Source organism: Mytilus californianus, unplaced genomic scaffold, assembly GCF_021869535.1.
Source record: "Mytilus californianus isolate M0D057914Y unplaced genomic scaffold, xbMytCali1.0.p SCAF_1, whole genome shotgun sequence".
Taxonomy (NCBI): domain Eukaryota; kingdom Metazoa; phylum Mollusca; class Bivalvia; order Mytilida; family Mytilidae; genus Mytilus; species Mytilus californianus.
In genome coordinates, this window is record NW_026262581.1 from 2,196,314 (window position 1) to 2,217,453 (window position 21,140).

The 21,140-nt window shown below is 34.4% G+C and overlaps 1 protein-coding gene across 1 annotated transcript; it reads left to right on the forward strand.

Moving 5' to 3' along the window:
• The first annotated feature begins 1,011 nt into the window (after positions 1-1,011).
• Positions 1,012-20,410, forward strand: LOC127733811 (high mobility group protein B1-like). Its single transcript, XM_052243215.1, has 5 exons — positions 1,012-1,128; positions 7,375-7,499; positions 9,991-10,240; positions 13,903-14,009; positions 19,476-20,410. The coding sequence occupies exons 1-5, from the start codon at positions 1,125-1,127 to the stop codon at positions 19,605-19,607; spliced, it is 618 nt and encodes a 205-aa protein (XP_052099175.1). The 5' UTR covers positions 1,012-1,124; the 3' UTR covers positions 19,608-20,410.
• The last annotated feature ends 730 nt before the right edge of the window (positions 20,411-21,140 follow it).

The following is a 21,140-nucleotide window of genomic DNA, read 5'->3' on the forward strand; positions in this document are numbered from 1 at the left end:
GTTCATTGTTAAAGGCCATACGGCGAAATTTTTTTTGGACTTTTTTTTGCTAAAAAACATAAAATAATTAATGAATATGATAAATTGCCATATTCAATACAATATTAGCAGATTACGATAGTTTTTTTTTTTGAAAAGGGGGGCGTACGCCTATTACGCCCTCACCTGGACCCGCCCCTGAGGATAACTGGAGGGTATTTTGGTCAAGGGCTAATTTGAAATCTTCAATCACTTTTGATAAAGTTGAAATCCAAAACCTGATCTAAAACTGCCAAAACTGATTGAAGATATTGTCAAAGTACTGCATTCATTAATTGTTCTTCAATGGCATTTTCAAAAAATTCAGAAATAAAATATAAATAGATATAGGTTTGTGTCATGGTCAATCCCCGTCCCTTATATCACAGATAGTCAACTGATATTTCGAAAGCGATATGATTCCAATCAATCATACTGTATATGATTGCCTGACTTCTGTATATGAAGGGAAACGTGTTTCAGAGTGTAATAAAACAGTTATGGTCTTTAGAAAATATAGGAACCAAATGCCTCTATAAAGACTTTTAAGTTTTCTGCTTTTCAGTATTTTAGCTTTAATGCGCTTATTTTTTTTTTTACATTATAGCCTACAATGGCTCAGTGGATTATATATTCCTTTGTGATTTATGGTCCTTTATGCGCCTAATACAGCACTTATGTGTTGACATGAATTATCATTGATATGGTCATTTTGAATTTTTGAAATACTAGAGTCACTGATTAGTGTGTTGTAGACGAAACGCGCGTCTGGCGCAAATACAAAATTTCAATCCTGGTATCTATGATGAGTTTATATGGTACCAGAAGATTTTTCAAAAAAAATAAACAAACAAATTAACAAAATATTACATGTCATATACAATTTCTGTGAAAGGTATGCGTTGACAATTTAACACCAATTTGTACAAAGATTTTGGATCCAGGCGTAGATCATTACTACCGGTTTTAGCTACCTCATGGCGGGAAAAATGCTTCATTTCCATTGGTTAATTGATTAACACATTTGTTTACGGCGTCTTTGACAAACTCACATTTTAAACGATTACCATTTTGAAAGAAGTAGACACCGAAGAACATTTTGAACAATGGGTGAGATAAACTAATATTTAAGTTAAAGGAGGCCTTTCAAAATGAAACAAATTTTTATAATGAAATGATATTCGTATGTCATAGCAAGTAAATATAACCACACGCTACATTTTCTTTGTTCTTGCTCGGGAATCGAAAATCGAGATTTGTAATGCCAGAAAACTTTTTCTATTTTAGCCAGGGAATAGTTGTATTCAAAGAGTTACCAATTTGAAATGGGTTTCATTAAAATGATGCGTTTACAATATTTTAAATTTATCCTGTTGCCGAAACTTCTTAAAAATTTAACAATAACATTAACGAGGGTGGTAAAGGGTTATTTTCGTGCAACGTCTTTTGCCATTTTTATTTCACGTGCAGCCGTGAAAAAGGTTCGTTATTCACCGTGTTTTGTGAAATCGGTAAAAAGATGTGCAAGAAATTTTTAATTGTTGGTTCATCGTGAAATGGCAATTTTATTTCGCGTTCTTCCGTGCAGATACCCACCCCCCCTTAATGCCACTCATTAACAGTATCGCTTATCGGGTACGACAAATGGCAGATTAGATCCTGTCGTCAAGATCTTGTTCCAAATAGTTCAGACGTTTAGAAAGGCTATTTTAATGTTATGCTGGGACACCTTTTTTCAAATCCGGATCTGTTAGCTCAAAAACACTTTCGCTCCCATTCACGCTCGCCCCTTCTTGTTCGCACCCTTTTCAAAGGTAATGTTATGAAAAATTTTAATCATGCTTTAGTAAGTTCATTTCAAGAAAATAAAGATCAGTTTTTTAGTTTTTAAAAATAAAGGGACATTCTAAAAACGTAAACCGGTTTTGTTTTGTGAATTACTTTGACGAAATGAATAACGAATGTTGTCATAATGATCAAATGCCAAGTTATTCGTCTTATAAGATGTAAAAGACAGACGGACGATACTAAACGCTGTCAAACTCATCACAATGACATTGCTATGACAACTAATAAAACAAAAACCTGACTACAAAGCACATGCATATTAGATGCATTACCATTAGGGTCTTTTTGGCATGATCTATTTCTCAAAGGTGTTTTAACTCTGTTTAAACATGAAAAACACCTTTCACAATCAGCTGTTGAAACTGGCAAAACAAGACCAATCGCTGCATACTTAGACAAAGATACTGTTTTTCGTTTCTTTGGATCTTTTGTGAATGTATTTTCTTTCGGTGGTACAATGGTACTGGTAGGATTTCTTGTGTCTGTTAGTACATGTTGACTTTCAGTGCATTCTGGTGAAGATTGAATTTCAACTTCAGGGCTTTTGCTCATGGTGATGATTTTCATCTGTCTGACTACAATTTGATGAAGGAGTAGACTTCTCTAACCAACTTGTCAAAAAAGGTGGGCCAGCAAGGCGAGGTTTCTTTGATGGATGCTTGGACATGGTTGTTAAAATGATGATTGCTCTTCGAATTTTGCTGATAGAATGGTTTCAGCATCAACAGCAAGTTGTTAAATAACACTTTGAATATCAGGGAAAAAACTTAACGGTCGCCCATGGCGACCAGAAATTGACGTGGGCGATCTTTTTATTCAGTTGTGGTAGCCCAGGTGGCGAATTGAAAACAAAGTAATCGACAGACGGAAAACCGCTGTTTACCGTGGCTCCAAGTGCCGGCTACTTCACTGACAAAAATTTAAATTCAAAAAGAAAAAAAAACTTTTTAAAATGTATACAGGCAAGTGTCGAGAGTCGTATTGTCGCAAAGTCGCGATAAACAAGGATGTAAAATCAGTGTTTACCTTTGACTAAATATAGTTCACGTTAATTCAGGTCACTGATTGGTCGTCTAATTAAAGTCCGGAAAGTATCGTATGTTTGTAAGGATAACAAGAGAGATGTTCCGATGGTCATTTACAATATGAAGCGATCAAATACCCTGTTCGGTTTTGGCTTCAAGAAAGCGAAGAAATTCAGAGAAGATGACAATAGCATGTTATGAAATAATATCAGTCAAATAAAAGAACGTATAATATATAATGTTGTTAAGAATCTGGAAAACAGTACCTTTTGTAGTTCCCTTTTCAAAGCCCACGTGGTGTCCAGAGAATGAAGGTAAAAAACGAAAGTAGAATATTGTTGACCACAAATAAATAACATTAGTTCAAAATGATTTTAGTTTCCTTCTTACTGAACAGTTTACAAAAAAGAGAAAATCAGAGGAGATATCAATTTTATGACAATGCTTTTGAAATTCGTGTACAAGTCTTTTGAGAAAAAAGGGGGTCATTTGTTAACAAATATACGTAGTTACGCAAAATAAATCGATCAAGATATCTAATAAATTAGATTATTAAAGAAATAAAATTAAACATTTCATCGATCATCTACATGTTTTAAAGGACAGAGAATTCTTTAGTTGTCTTAAAAAGATATTAAAAAAAAAAAACTGGTACACAGGGTATGAAGATTCCCATTTTGTAAATGATTTTTTTTTATATTAAATTTGAAGTCAACAACAAAAATAAGACAAAATTTACATTTTCCCAAGCATCTAAATCACCTCCAGGTATGCTCAGAATGCAGGGTTTTGAGTCTAAAATTTCAAAATTTTCTTGGGGGGGCATGCCCCCAAACTCCCCTAGCAAGTTCAGCCCGATTAGCAGGCTTCACCGTTGATACTCGTAGTGAAATAAAGTGGGCTACTAACTTTTTGTCTCGGCTAACTGATTTTCAAGTCTAGTAGCCCAGCTGGCTACTGGCCTTACAAAGATAAGTTTCACCCCTGAATATCATTATGACCAGAGATTTTACAGGAAACAATAAAAAAAAATTATTATGAAGGTTGGCAAAAAGGCCTGCGGGAAATACTGGCAAATACTGGTCAACAGAAATTTTGATAAGATATTACTATTAAATACAGTCCCTACCTTGTCAATTACTGGGTAAATGGACAGATATATTCACAGGACAGAAAGTCACTTATTTACTACATTGTAAAGGACAAAAAGTCACAACTAATTAGTTAACACATGTTTGAATATGTAAGGGAAAATCCTTGAAATTAATTCATTGTAATGTTTATGAGATTAATAATCATGATAATGAACATGGTTAAATGAAGATTTATTAAATATTAATCGTACAAAGTTATTTCTTGGCACCATGAAGCCAGTCACAAAAAAGACTGACAGCTTGATTTCTAGACAGTAATTTCATCAATTGTAATAAAACTCTATCTTTAAAATTATTCTTTTCTTAATCAAAGAAACAGTTCCTTTAACCCTTTCACCACCGGAATTCACGCTTCAGAAAGCTGACGATGAGTCCCGGCTTACCAGGATCGGAATACCTCTTTTACATTTCCTGCTAAAAAACATTGCAAACACAAGTTGTCTTTCTTTGTTAAATACCCTAATTAATGTGTAAAGATGGCGCTTCTGTTTGTTGAATACAGTGTCAAAATCAGATGAAATATAGAGATTTTACTAGAATTTGAAATAAGGGAACATTTTTTTTGGAAGAATTGAAGCCAGACCAGTATACCTTGTCCTTCTGTACGTACGTCCCAAAATTTGGTTTCCGTTCTCTAATTTTAGTTTGCCTCAACCAAATGTTATGAAACTTGTACACAATACTTATTACCACAAAACACAGATCAAGTTTGAATTTTGGTGGCCTCACTTTTACCGTTCTAGAGTTATGCCCCTTTACAAATCGAAATACTGCTGAATTTTTTGTTTCTGTCTCTAACTTCGGTTAGCCTCATCCAAATGTTTTGAAACTTATACAAAATACTAATTACCACAAAACTCAGATCAAGTACAAATATGGGTAGCCTTACTTTAACAGTTCTTGAGTTATGTCCCTTTGCAAGCAGGGGCATCATCTATGTCCCATGGACACATTCCCCATTTATTTTAAAAACATCCCTGTACATGTCCAATTTATTTATAACCCTTAATAATTGTAAAAATCCTATCTTGCCGAAGTGAAAGAAATTTAGCCCCACTTGTGTAAAAAAAACGGCAAATGAATCCGCTACACTTTAGAACAACAGAAGTTTATTAAAAACAATATTTCCATAAGTAACTACGTATGTTTTGAAAATTTTTTCTATCAAATCTTTAAAATATTTCACAAGACACGTCTTTTTCTCGGCCTGGTGGCGGTGATGTGTATTCTTTGATATAATCAATCAACAACGACTAATCTAAAAATAACTGATTGTTGTGACCAATCAAAAAATAATTCATTGGTGTGAATATAGTTCTGAGGAACATGAGGAAATAACTGCGAAACTTTATTAGAAAAAATGTTTTGTCCATTCTTGGATAAATGACGTTAGTTTTATTTTATAATACCAGAGACTATACCAAATTTTAAATTTCTACTTTTAAAAGATCAGTAAAATAACGATGTCAAACACCCTTTTTATTTTTAAAGGTGAAATTTATACTGGAAAAGGTTAAACTTCTTATTTAGCACAGAAAGCATATGCATTGGTGATTAATCTGACTATTTATTTATCAGCTAACTGGTAACTTCTTTTATGTACATTAACCGAAGTCTAGATATATAACCAACTAATCAAGAAGGTTGTAAAATCCACAGGGACTCGGTTAGCAGATTAAAATTTTGTTTATCAATGTTTTCCATTAGATATAAGAAGATGTGGCATGAGTGCCAATGAGACAACCCTCCATCCCAGTCTGTGCCAAAAACTTTTCAAAGCACTAGCCCATAGGGCTAGTTGAATAAAAAAAATACTAGCCCGAATTGATGTTTACTAGACCTGAAAAATTTTGTGTCACCGGTGAGGATCACGAATTGATCCGAACCTTCTAGGAGGGTTTGGGGGCATGCCCCCCAAGAAAATTTTGGAAAATTAGATGTAAAATCCTGCATTCTGAGGTTACATTTTTGTATCTGTAAGTGAATGTAACTTATCAAAAATTGTTTTTTTTTTCTCCAGGTCAAATGTAAAATTCTCATTTTCTCAAATAAAAAATTAGAATAGTTCTTTTGCAAAAAAAAAAATCTTTTTTCCATAAACTCGTACCATTTCTAGTAAAAAGACATTATAAGCACTAGTAAATTATTACTCAACTTATGGATTGTTACTTTTTTGGGGAAAAATTCCCTCATTGTCATTGATGGATGATCCAAACCAGTTAAAAATTATTCCTAATATTCTTTCATATTTTTGTTAGTCTTAACAAGGATTCTTAAATGTCAAAGTTTAGTTAATTCTCTGGCAATTCTTTTTGATCTGGAAGGGGCATTCATTTCTGTATTCTTTATTTTTTATGCTATTTTTCTCAATTCTGTATGTTTTGTCAATTTTTTTCTAAACAAATATTCTTTATGTTTTTTTGCCCATTATTCTCTATTCTATAAACCCCTATCAACACCCTCTTTATTGTCACTTTCGCCGTTAATTTTGACTTTTGTTTTAAATAATAAAATGCCTAGATCGTTTTCTGCATAAGTTTTTTTAAACTCGAAACTTCTCCGGTTATTCATGAAGGCATTTTCAACTTTTCAATGTTTTACCTGGGATAGCCCCCTGTTTCCATTTCAGAATCGAATGAGATCGAATCCTTGATTGTTTGTTTACATTGAGTGGTATTTATAGATTGTGTTTATTGCAAGCACATGGTCGAGCCTCGTTCTCGATTTCGTTGGTGATTGGGTATATTGCGTTGACGACTGGTACCATTGATAAGAAGGGGGAACAACCGTATATAATTAAATAGGGATACCAGTTAACGGAAGAAAACAAGGTGGGCGACAAATTTGTAACTTGTTTTTCATAGATTCAATAAAATACCGGCTACAATTTCGCAAACGATTTCAGATGTTCACAAGACCGGTCGGGCAAACACCAGTGCTTCTGCACAAGTCCGATGAGATTTTTACTAGACAGGGGCTTCGGGCTACCGTTTAATGTCGCAGACTGCCATCCAAGTCAAAATTTATACAAGTAAACCATTATAGGTCAAAGTACGGTCTTCAACACGGAGCCTTGGCTTACACCGAACAGCAAGCTATAAAGGGCCCCAAAAATTACTAGTGTAAAACCATTTAAACAGGAAAACCAATGGTCTAATCTATATAAGAAACGAGAAACACTTACGAACCACATCAACAAACGACAACTACTTAACATCAGATTCTTAAATCTTTTTTCGTATTTCCTATCTATCTGTATTACATGTACATAGGATTTTTCGGTATACGAATATGGATAGTAATTTTATGTGTATTTTCATAATTTACAGGTCGCACAAAAGGAGCCAAAAGACCAAAGGATGAAAACAAACCTAAAAGATCAGTGTCTGCATATTTTTATTACCTTGCCCAATGCAGAGAAGACGCAAAAGCAAGTGGTAAAGCAATGTCCAAGGTACCAATATTAACATAAAGCTATGATAGTCTTTTCTGCAGTTTTCTGTAAAGGGCAGGGTAATGACTTGGCTTGTAGAATCTTGAAAGTGTGGAAGCCTAAACTTAGAAAAATATTACTTCTATCAGTTTTGCATTAATTTAGTCCCAAGTCATACAAGCTGATTAATGTGACTTTTTAATAGAAATTGATATAGAAATAGTTTATCCTTATCCTGTCTGAAATTGTAACCGGTCTGTAAAAACGCATATTGCAGTACTTAAAAGGCCTTCTGAACCTCCTGTTATTCAAAGTTTTTCATATAAATTGTGGAATAAAAGAAAAAATCGTGTATAAATAACTTGTAGCTGTTAAAAAGTGCATGGAAGCAGTATATTGTAAAAACAATTACCATTCACTCCATACAAATCATCATTCTTGTTAACATTTTCTGTTCCAGTTGTTGTAGAATTTGTATACAATAAGCATGTCTACATACATTCAATTATTTCAAACATGCAATAAGTTAAAAAGGTTTTGATTTTAACACTATGAAATTAGATGCAACAAATTTATTACAAAAGTAAAATAAATGTCTTTTTATCAATAAATGTTTTGGAGGTAATTTGTGCTTTCGAAATTTTATTCTTGCTGAAGTTTTAAACTTTATTATGGACACAGTCTCATTTCATCCTGTTTAGGTTTTCATTTCTACGAAATACCATTGATAATGTCCCCAGTGTAAACTCGGATCCAAATTGAGTCCGGGAACGGAACTATTTCCATGTTTATGTGTGTAGAATATAGAAAAGGGAAGTTTTTTTTACCCACAAGAAAAATTCCAAATATGTGACGGAACATGTCATGATGAGAGAGCTTTACCATAACTTCATTAAAATACAGATCCTGTGTTCAAGCTTTGCTTACAAGGATCTGAAAACTTTTCAATACCAAACACACGAACAGACACATACTTTTGATAAAAAAAAAATTCAAAGTTCTCAAAATCAGATTGGTGAAGCAGATTCTAGGATACTAAAAGAAAAATCAAATTTTATGTTTTCTCTTTACATGAAATAGAATGACTCTCAGGGTTTGACACTTGCTAAATGTATGTACTAGCCTGCAGGGCTAGTGAAATTATTATTCTACTAGTCCTCTTATCAAATCACTAGCCCTCCAAGTGCCTTACTTGGCACGACCCTATCTAGGAGGGTCTGGGGGCATGCCCCCCCAGAAAATTTTGATACAAATGAAGCAAAATCCTGTGTTCTGGAGCATTTCCAGAGGGTTTTGAACATGTTTTGTTTCATGAAATTTCAATGGTTTGCTAATAAAAAATACAAAAAAAAAAAAATTCATATTTTAATCATCTATATTAAGAATGTGTTCGACTTATTTTGAAGACCCCTTTAGATCATTACTTCATCATCCTCCTCATTTTACTTATCACTAGTGCCTTTAATTAAGATGGGTAAATAAGGCATTTACAAATACACCAACAAAAGAGGAAAGGTTTGCCCTTGCTTGTCATAATTCTTCATGGACTCCTTCTTTTCCCTTGTTGTTTGTCAGTTTTTTTTTTGCAGGACGAAATTTTATTCCTAAAAATCTGTATATTTTTACCAGAGACCTATAATTTAGTATATATTATATGTCCGTGATATTGTTTGCCTCAAACTACATCCGAAATACAGCTTTTTCCCCTATAGAAAATTCCCAATTACTAAAAAAAAATGGCTTAAAATTCCTCCCAATAAGTTGTACAATTTTTCCAAACAGTGATGGCATCGGTAGTAATGTATGTAAATTTCGTATTCATGTTATTATTTGGATATTCTGAAAGCACTTTTGAGATCCAGGTTTCTAATCAGAATCATCACGGCGTTTGTAACACACATGGTTTTCAATGTATTAAGTACCATCATTGTTTCAGTTTCTTTCCCCTCCCCAAAAAGTACCTTTCATGTTAAAAATGTCTGAGGTGACAATCAAAATATACATGAATAAACTGATAAACTGTACAATAAAGACAGCAAAGGTCAGCAAAAAATGTGGGATTTGTTGACAATTAATATTTTGTAAAATTCCTAGTTATAAACAAAATTTTGACTAGCCCGTCGGACTACTGTGATGGAAACTTTACTAGCCTCAGGCTAGCGGACTAGCGTTAGTGTCGAACCCTGACTCTTACACAAAGATAATGTAGGACTCCCCAATAGACTGGTGTTTAAATTGGAAACATTGAAGGGTAACTATCATGTAGTAAGGACCACAAAAGGTTTCACTGTCTGATGGGGAAAGTTTGAGTTCCCATATTCATTTTCATCCTTATTGCCCACCAGATCATGATCAACAACATTTAAAAAGATAAGAAAACAAGAATATCCATATATAAAATTGCAAATGTTTTTCTTGTTTTTGAAGAAAAAGAAAAAAATTCCCAGACATGTTCATGTTTATGCTTTTTTTGTGGCCTATTTGAAATAATGAGAAACTTGATACATTACAGGTAGGTGAATTTACCAAAGAAGCTTCAGTTAAATGGGGTGTTATGACAGATTCACAGAAAAAGAAGTTCAATGATTTAGCAGCTAAAGATAAAGCCAGATATAATGAAGAAATGCAAGCCTACACAGGAAAACCAATGAAAGATGAAAACAAACCCAAAAGACCACAGTCTGCATACTTCTTGTTTTTGGCTGATTACAGAAAGAAAATGAAAGGTTCAGATATTAGCAATAAAGATCTGATTTGTAGTGGTAAGTCAGATGAAATTGTTAAGTTGCTTACAGTAATTCACAAGGTCTTCTGTGTTTTTATTGGACATTGAGTCCACCAAAGATTGAGAAATTACTGGACAGAATAAACCTTTACTGGACCAAATAAATTTGGACATCTTTTACCCTTCAGCAAATAGTCTCCCATCAACATTTGGTTACCAGAGGCTGTCAGAATTGTTTACTAAACAAAATGGTCAAGAATTCATTAATGTACTGCAATTACAGCCCTCAATGTAGTCTACTGAAATGGTCGCCTGGCGACTTTAAAAGCTGATTGGCGACCAAAAATTCATAATTGGTCGCCATTTGGGCTATTAGAATATTGAAGATCTGGCGACCAGAAATTTTCGGAAATTTGCCCTGATAAAGGTCGGGTTTTAAAAAATTGTCTGAGCGCTTGACAGTAACACAAATTTATACTGTATTTGAAGCGCCTTTTAGATTTAAGCTTGATCTTATCAGCGCTTTATTGCATCAGGCAATTGTAGGTCATTTTTAAGCATTGACTGAAAATGGCACAGATCCATCTATTTTCGTATTTTGCTCTCAGTCACAACTTTGACTATTACGTGCAGTCAGAAAGAAACCCATTAGCATTTGAAGATTGTGTTTATATTGAAAGCACATGGTTGAGCCTCGTTCTCGATTTCGTCAGTTAACAGATGAAACAAGGTTGGCGACAATTTTGTAACTTGTTCTCATAGTCTACGACATTGATTCAATAAAATGTCAGCTACAATTTCGCAAAAGATTTCAGATGTTCACTTGACCTATGGGGCAATCACCAGTGCTTCTGCAAAAGTCCGATGAGATTTTTTTTTGACTGGGCTTCGGACTACCTCTTAACGTCACAGATTGTTACATAAAACTAAATAAATCGTGGTTATTTTACAGTTGATTTATACAAACTATTTTCTACACTTGACAATATAAAAACACAGAACAAAAAATTAATATTTTTATTTAGCAAGGGTTGTTTAGCTAGAAAAAAATGTAGGCGACCTGAGATTATTTCCTGGCCACTGAAATTTTGAGTTTGCGACTAAATTTTCATGTCTGTTGGCCACTTCATTTCAGAGGCTACTTTGAGGGCTGCATTATGATATACTTTCCTCTATCAAAAATTGGTAAAAATAGATTTTTTTTTGTTTTCAATGGTATTACAAAAAAAAGTAAATAAAATGTTCTTTATTGTACAAATTTTTCTTCCTCTTTTTTGCTGAACCAAAGATTAGTTAATAACTGTTATAAAGACAAGATATATGTTTAACGATTCTAAAAAATCACAAGGATGTTGTTTTGTTTTTTTTTGGAGTGGTGGGGTTTGCGCCAAATGGAAAAAAGTCATGTTCACTGAACCTGGCTGAGGAACAATACATACGGTTAACTTCCAGGATTGAGCCTTTTGTTATCCTTCATTGTACAAAGATTGACAACAATTTTGTGCTTTTTGTCTTGCCTGCAACGAAATTGGAGGAAGGCAAGACATTTGTGTTGTTTTTCTGGCAGCATCAACATTTGTTAAGTTTTCTGATTGTTAGTTGGATAAGAACTACTTGTGATAGATCAATAATATTTTCTATAAAAGTTGCATAACTGTCAGTACAGTAGGCCAGACTTGCATATATCTGTGTCTACAGTTTATTATCTATTATTTTTGCATATATAAAGAAGTTAGTAGTTAAACAACTGATGTGTGCAAATATGCTTAAGAAATTTAAAAACAAAACACTGGAATCAATTTCACCAGACAATTGGTTCGACTTGATAAATTACTACTTTAACAAACTTTTGTTCAATGCATTTTGGGATTTGATTTTGATAATTGTTTTCTAATAGCTCTCCATCAAATTATCCAAGTTATGGGGTATACTCTCTTCCATTTTAAAGTGTTTTGCAGCTTGTTATTCTAAAGCATTTGTTTGATTGTATATTTTCTGTATTCCACTGCTTCTACTTGGATATTACTTAAAACATCTTTACAATCATAAATTACTTTATATTTGACTAATAATCTGCAACTGCCAACTTTGATCCAAACCCAGGTGAGCAGTGAAAAAAAAAATTCTGTTGAAATCTGATATTCCCAGACTTGTACATTGACTGGAATAATCCAAACCAGAAAACATCATTTTACAGGTATTCAGAATTTTGTCACTTATTCGGTTCGTGTTGAAAAATGGTGATTGCAATATTAGTAGATGAAAAGGTAAATTACGATTGTAAAGTCCTTTTAAGTTATATTAATTGTATTTAAGTGGAGGATTTCCGATAAAGGTTAAAATGAATGAATTGAGCACAACTCAATGCTCTGTCATTTCATGTTTAATCAGAAACTGAATCGGGACAATACAAAACCGGACAAACAAATGAATCAGCAGTTAAATTTTTTTGGATTGTCAGACCAACAGCATTTTGGTGAAGACTTATTTTATATACATGTAGAACATCAGTTTCATGCATGTGTATCCAGTGATCTGGAAGGATTTTTTCTCTATGGGCCCAGGGCCCCCCAAAAATAAATTCAATGGGCCATTTTTAGAATTAATGGGCCATGTTGTCAAATGAGTGGGCCATTCGTTTACAATAAAAACAAAAAATAAAAAAAGTGTATATTTCACTGTACTTACAAGTATGATTCTAACTAATATCATGGATATTGTTCCTGTGATTTTGTAATTTCAATTTCAATGAATATACAATAACTTCTTACAAACCGGGCAATATTTACGATAACCTTTATTTACAATGTTAAAACTGGTACTGTTCCCTTGTTCATGTTGTTCATGTTCATGTTTTTTTTTTTACATTAAATTTGGGTCTTCGTCGATACCATACTTATTCCAGACGTTCCGTATTAGAGGAAGTTTCTGGCATTTCCTCTGCACTTGTATTATTATTACTTCATCGCGATGACAAGAATAACAGTTAATTGATAAGACACAACAACAATTCGCTGAAGGCATGTTTACAAAATGTCAAAACGAGCCAAAGACCAAAAAAAATGACAAGGACAGTTAAGCCCCTTTTATGGAGACAAATACTATGCTATTCATAAAAAGGCTTTTGGGTTTTTCAAATGAAATAATAGCAAGCTTACTTAAAAGATTATAATTAGAGAAGAATTCTCGCCTGTACTAGCCAATTTTCACAAATTTAAAGTCGTTTATAAAAAAATATATCATGAATGATGGCTAATTACGTTTTTTGGGTAATCAGTCATACCGCATGTTGCTATTATTACCATAGGAAAACACCCGAGACGTCCCAAAAATATATAGGTGCTCCTATCATTGGAGTAAACACTACACAGTTGTGTACTCACAAATGGCGGCACGAAATACGATCGGAAATCCATTTGACGATATCTCAACGTTTCAAAACGAAGTGAAAAATATCATGCGTCACGCGGGCGCTTACATTTGTCAATCTATGCGCCATTTCTGGTCGATAAGCGCAAGGCGCACGTCCTTCCCGATCACTGGTATCTGCTTTTATTTAATTTTACAGTTTTTACAGAAATATTTGTCATTTAGGTGTTTTAAATGCTAATTATGATACAATAAAAAAAGATAGATGCAGGAATTGCTTAAATTTAATCAGTTTCACATATTTAAAATTTCTTTGGTACATACTTGCAGCTGGTAAAGTTTGGGGTGACATGTCAAGTAAAGAAAAGAAACCTTATCAAGATAAAAATGCAGAAGAAGTAAAAAAATATGAAAAAGAGATAAAAGAGTACAAGGAGGTAAGAACAACATGTCAACTTGCTTTAGCAATGAATATTACATGAATGAAAGTAAGGAATACATGCCTGCTTAACAGGGTTCATCTGACCATGAAAATTTTTATGGACCATTCATAAATTTCATATTTGTGAAACTAGTAGCAAGACCTTGACATCAATGATGGTCAACACAGGATATTTTAAAAGAAATATTTTTCACAAAATCCAAAAATGTTGAGGATAATATTTTTTTTGAAACACAAATTCTCTTTCCATATTTCCAACAAAGCATATTTTTATAAGCCCGTTTACGGGACGTATTATGGTATACCGTTGTCCATCCGTCATCAACATGTCGGACTCAAAAACGCTGTAACCAATTTGCATGAAACTTTGGTGAATTATATCTATTGACGTGAGCTCCCTTTCAATTTTTATCAATTTTTATACGCCTGTTGTTTACGGGACGTATTATGGTATACCTTTGTCCGACCGTCTACAACATGTCCGACATTAACTCAAAAACAATTAAACCAATTTGGATAAAACTTTGGTGAATTGTTTATATTTATTGACGTGAGCTCCCTTTAATTTTTTATAAATTTTAGATTTTATGTTTCCGAGTTGTGGGGTTTTATTCATTAAAAAAAGGGGGATTTTCCAGATTAACTTAGGGTTTCACAATATGCTAGACTAACATGTCTAGTGGTGCAATCAGGGTTTTGTTTGTGCATTGGGGTTTATAAAGGGGTACTTTGAGGGGCAAAAAGAAAGGAGGGTTTTACTATAGAACACTATGGGATTTTATTTTTTTTAATTTTCAAATGATTATAAATTGAAAACCGTTTGTGATAGACACAATCTTTTTAATTGAAAATGTTCTAAATGATAAAGCACATCAAATGAAATACAGGGTTAGTCCCCAGGGGTCACCCCCACCCCCTGCCATTTAAGAAAGTTCTATCTTTTAAATGGTTGAGATCCCCACCCCTAAACCATATATAATCTGGTTTGTCATGCTATGATGGTTTGAATGATATACAGGGCAAGTCCCCATGGATCATCCCGACCCCCTGCCATTTGAGAAAGTTCTTATATCTTGTATATGGTCGAGATCCCCACCACTAAACCATATATATTCTGGTTTGTCATGCTAAGATGGTTTGAATGATATACAGGGTTAGTCCCCAGGGGTCATCCCGACCCCCTGCCATTTGAGAAAGTTCTTATATCTTGTAAATGGTTGAGATCCCCACCCCTAAACCATATATATTCTGGTTTGTCATGATAAAGCACATCAAATGAAATACAGGGTTAGTCCCTAGGGGTTACCCCCCACCCCCTGCCATTTAAGAAAGTTCTAATATCTTGTAAGTGGTCAAGATCCCCACCCCTAAACCATATATATTCTGGTTTGTCATGCTATGATGGATTAATGATATACAGGGTTAGTCCCCAGGGGTCATCCCGACCCCCTGCCATTTGAGAAAGTTCTAATATCTTGTAAAAGGTCGAGATCCCCACCCCTAAACCATATATTCTGGTTTGTCATGATAAAGCACATCAAATGAAATACAGGGTTAGTCCCCAGGGGTTACCCCCACCCCCTGCCATTTAAGAAAGTTCTAATATCTTGTAAGTGGTCAAGATCCCCACCCCTAAACCATATATATTCTGGTTTGTCATGCTATGATGGTTTGAATGATATACAGGGTTAGTCCCCAGGGGTCATCCCGACCCCCTGCCATTTGAGAAAGTTCTAATATCTTGTAAATGGTCGAGATCCCTAAACCATATATATTCTGGTTTGAATGATATACAGGGTTAGTCCCCAGGGGTCATCCCGACCCCCTGCCATTTGAGAAAGTTATATCTTGTAAATGGTCGAGATCCCCACCCCTAAACCATATATATTCTGGTTTGTCATGATAAAGCACATCAAATGAAATACAGGGTTAGTCCCCAGGGGTTACCCCCACCCCCTGCCATTTTAGAAAGTTCTAATATCTTGTAAGTGGTCAAGATCCCCACCCCTAAACCATATATATTCTGGTTTGTCATGCTATGATGGTTTGAATGATATACAGGGTTAGTCCCCAGGGGTCATCCCGACCCCCTGCCATTTGAGAAAGTTCTAATATCTTGTAAATGGTCGAGATCCCTAAACCATATATATTCTGGTTTGTCATGCTAAGATGGTTTGAATGATATACAGGGTTAGTCCCCAGGGGTCATCCCGACCCCCTGCCATTTGAGAAAGTTATATCTTGTAAATGGTCGAGATCCCCACCCCTAAACCATATATATTCTGGTTTGTCATGATAAAGCACATCAAATGAAATACAGGGTTAGTCCCCAGGGGTTACCCCCACCCCCTGCCATTTAAGAAAGTTCTAATATCTTGTAAGTGGTCAAGATCCCCACCCCTAAACCAGATATATTCCTGTTCATCATGTCGCGAACATTTGAATGACGTATAAGGTCAGTCCCGAGGGGTTCCCCCCACCCCCAATGTTCTAATATCTTGTAAATGGTTGAGATCCCCACACCTTAACCATATATATTCCTGTTCGTCATGTCTTGAACATTTGAATGATGTATAGGGTCAGTCCCAATGGGGTTCCCCCACCCCCAATGTTCTAGTATCTTGTAAATGGTCGAGATCCCCACCCCTAAACCATATATAATCTGGTTTGTCATGCCAAGATGATTGGAATGATATACAGGGTTAGTCCCCAGGCATCACTAATGCATATACTTTACTGGACCAAACCAATTTTCACTGGACTTTGTCCAATGTTAGGCGACACTGGGAATTTCGCATTATGGGAGCTTCGTTTGGGAGACTTCGTAACAGCATCCTGTTACAATCATTTCTTGTTGAATATAAATTCAATTCATATAACCAATTTTAAGTTCTTTGACTACATTTATTCAGAAACCTAATATGTCAAATATTTAATTACAATCCAAATTCAGACTTGTATCAATCTTGAATATTGTGTCCATTTTTGCCCAAACTGTTGAGGGTTGGACCTTTGTGGGTGTATCCAGCTGCGCTCAGCGAAGCAGTTTATTGATTTTACTTTTCCGAGTTACGGGGTTTTATTCATTAAAAAAGGGGGATTTTCCAGTTTTCAGGCAATAACTCGAAAATGCTTTGAGCAGTTTTTGTGAAACTTTAGTGAATTGTTTATATCTATTGATGTAAGCTCCCTTTCTATTTATATAAATTTTAGAATTTACGTTTCAGAGTTATGGGATTTTATTCATAATAAAGGGGGGATTTTTCAGTTTTCAGACAATAACTCCATAAGTGCATTGAGCAGTTTTCATGAAACTTTGGTGACTGGTCAGGGGTTAAAAGATTTTGTTACAGCTCACTAGCCCAGGACTTATTGGTAGCAGGATTTCACTAGCCCTGTTGAAAGAACTGCTAGCCTGAGTATACCTTACAAATTCAGAGTTTGCTGCATAATAAAAAGTGGGTGTCCCTTATTTTGAAGGCGGCATTATTCACAGTATTTAATCAAATAAATTAAATCAATTTTTGTTTTATTAATTATAACAAGGATCTTTAGATGTACTATGGGTTGTTAAATATTTTCGGACACAGAAAACATATTTATTCATACTGTCATGTGAAACCAGTAGTTCAATTCATATATTTGTTGTTCCCACATAGTGACATACAAAGCAGACTTCATTAGCGTGATCAGGAAAAAAAACAGTAAAATTCACAAAACATCGTCTCTAGTTTATCATCAGCAACAGCCAACCTTGACCAGGGGAATCTTTCTGTCCCTGTAACTATAAATGTTCTTTTCTGCTTTTCGTATTTGGCATTTTTTTTGGATGAATTTTCAGTCTCATTACCCTCTTCATCTACCTTTTTTGTTTTGAAACTGATGAAGTTCCTGGGGTGCCCGTGCTAAAATATTTAGAAATATGACGGCGGCGGCGTCGTCGTCCAAAGACACATTAGTTTTCGCACTCTAACTTTAGTTTAAGTGAATGGATCTCTATGAAATTTTACCATAAGGTTCAATACCACAAAAGGAAAGTGGGGATTGATTTTGGGGGTTATGGTACCAACAGTTAAGGAATTAGGGGCCAAAAAGGGGTAAAAAATGAGCATTTTTGTAACTTCCAGATATAACTTGTGTGTAAGTATATGGATCTCTCTGACATTGTACCACAAGGTTCCATATCACAAAGGGAATGCTGGGATTGATTTTGGGGGTAATTGCCTCCAAATTTTAGGAATTGGGGGCCAAAAAGGGGCAAAAAACAAGCGTTTTTCTAGTTTCATGACAATTACTTGTGTGTAAGTGTATGGATCTTTATGAAATTGTACCACAAGGTTCCATATCACAAAGGGAAAGCTGGAATTGAGTTTGGGGGTAATTGTCCAAAACTTTTAGGAATTTGGGGCCAAAAAGGGGCCTAAAAACAAGCATTTTTCTAGTTTCCAGACAATAACTTGTGTTCAAGTGTATGGATCTCTCTGAAATTGTACTGCAAGGTACCATATCACAAAGGGAAGGCTGGGATTGAGTTTGGGGGTGATGAATCATAAGGGGGTTCAAAAAATTTGGGGGAGGGATTTTTTTTTCCTTTTTTTTACCTTAAAATTTTCCATTTTAAATTGGTTATTTCTGATATATATATAAAAGCAAATAATAATGATATGGTTTGTATAGGTAAATTAAAAATTTTTAAGTTCTTAGACCACTTTCATTCTGTGTCAGAAACCTATGCTGTGTCAAATATTTAATTACAATCCAAATTCAGTGCTGTATCAAGCTTGAATGTTGTGTCCATACTTGCCCCAACTGTTCAGGGTTCGACCTCTGCGGTCGTATCAAGCTGCGCCCCAGCGGAGCATTTTATTAAAACATGTACAAAATCAGTTAAAATTCTATCCCGACTAATCCAGTCGTTATATTCCGACTCACTATCGATCGCTACTACGAGAGGACACTGACCGATAGAGGGGGCTGAATCATTTGAGTTATTCAAATTCTTGGAATCACGGATGACGTAACTGAATCTGATTGGCTAAGATAAAATAGTGATGAAGGGATTTTCTGCTTTCTATTTTGGAAACCCAAACTATTTTTTGTTACTAGTCTGTCGGGCATATTGGGTTACACGTTTTTTGATTGCCTGAATGCGTAAATTCTCTAGTCGCGGGCGTCGGGCTAGTGGTTTTTTAACCCCTGCTGGTTTATATCTATTAAAATAACCTCCCTTTTGTTTTTTTTATAAATTATGACATTTAGGAGTTGTGGAACTTTATTCTTTGAAAAAGTGACGGGCGTATCATGCGCTCATGGCACAGCTCCTTATTTATTATATTTACATTGTTATATTTTCCCCTATTTGATTGATTGCAAAATGAGAGAAAAACCTGAAGACACAATAGTTGAAAGTCTTAATGCAAAGTAGTTATGTAGAGTAAATCATCTCAAAATTCATTTTCAGAATGGTGGAGCATCAGCAGCAAAGAAAGCCAAAGTAGTAGAGGAACCTAATGGTGTGTCAGAGGAGGAGGAGGATGAAGAAGAGGAGGATGAGGAAGAGGATGAAGAAGAGGAAGAGGAAGATGATGAATGAAGAGATATATTTTATTATGGTGGCCAGTCCTAAACACCTGATGTGCAAAATTCCAGTCCAAAAACATCTTTTATTAATTGAAAACTAAACAGTTATTTAAAAGCGAACATTGTTTTTTTTTGTAATTCAGTTATATTGTAACAGAAAGAGTTGTCATCAAATATTTGTGGATATTAAGTTATTTTTCGTTATAAATTAGTATATATGCTGACTTGGGGGAAAAAGAGCAGTTAATGAAGACTTATCCAAGTCTTTGTATAAAAATGGAAGTATTAGAATGAAGTAGAGTGTTAACTTCTTCCTATCAACAAATTTTACAACTTCATGTAGTAATCTTTTCTTGCTATTTTCAGTTATAATATATTACGAAATACATGACAATTTTTTTCATAGTTTTATGTTCTACACATATCAACTCAGGGGACATTTGCTTCAATGTTGATTACGTGTCCACTTAATGTTTTCATTATTATTCATTATCTCAATCAGGAAAAGAAATTTAATAGGTTTCAACAATAACATATTTGATTTAATATGTTTCCTGGTTGAATTATTCATTGACATTTTCATGTAGTAATGTATATAATCACTCATTTTCATGAAATTACATCTAATGGCATAGTAGTTTTATGATTTATGTTAGCATAAAATCAAAAGAATGGACACTCCCATCTGGTGCTCTATGGTTGTATTTATATATGTCTTATTTTAACTAGATTTTTACAACATCAGTCCATTTTATCATGTAGTTTTTACCATCATTGCTTGTATATGTCATATAGAATTAAAGAAAATATTGGTAATCAGCGTTATTATTGTTCAAAGGAGTGTTTAGCTTCCCTGGTGGTTTCATGTTAGCTAGCTTACTGTAGCTTACTGTAAGTATGGGAGGTTGTGTTTTATTTGTACCATGGTCAAATCAGACTTGAAAATTGGTATTTGGTGCTTCTCCTCAAATCACATTGCATTGAGTAGTGAATTTTATAATCTAAAATGGATCTGTTGAGGCATTCAAATGAGATAATTCAATGTAAAATTTCATAGGGGATGATCAATTGTAATTTAATACTTTGAAAGATTGAACCCGACTCAAGATGGTTGCAATATACATAGTGTTTTAAAGTAAAATATCTGCAAATATGCTCTAAATCATCGAGCAAGATGAGGGTTTTTTATGCCCCTGTCGTAGCAGAGGGAGCATTAAGTTTTACCCTTGTCCGTCTATACGTATGTCCCAAAGTTGGTTTCCGTTCTCTAACTTCAGTTTGCCTGACCCAAATGTTATGAAACTTGTACACAATGCTGATTACCACAAAACACAGATCAAGTTTGAATTTTTGTGGCGTCACTTTAACCATTCTAGAGTTATGCCCCTTTACAAATGGAAAAATTGCTGTATTTTTCATTTCCGTTCTCTAACTTAAGTTTGCCTCAACCAAATGCTATGAAACTTGTAAACAATATTTATTACCACATAATACAAATCAAGTTTGAATTATGGTGGTGTCACTTTAACCGTTCTAGAGTTATGCC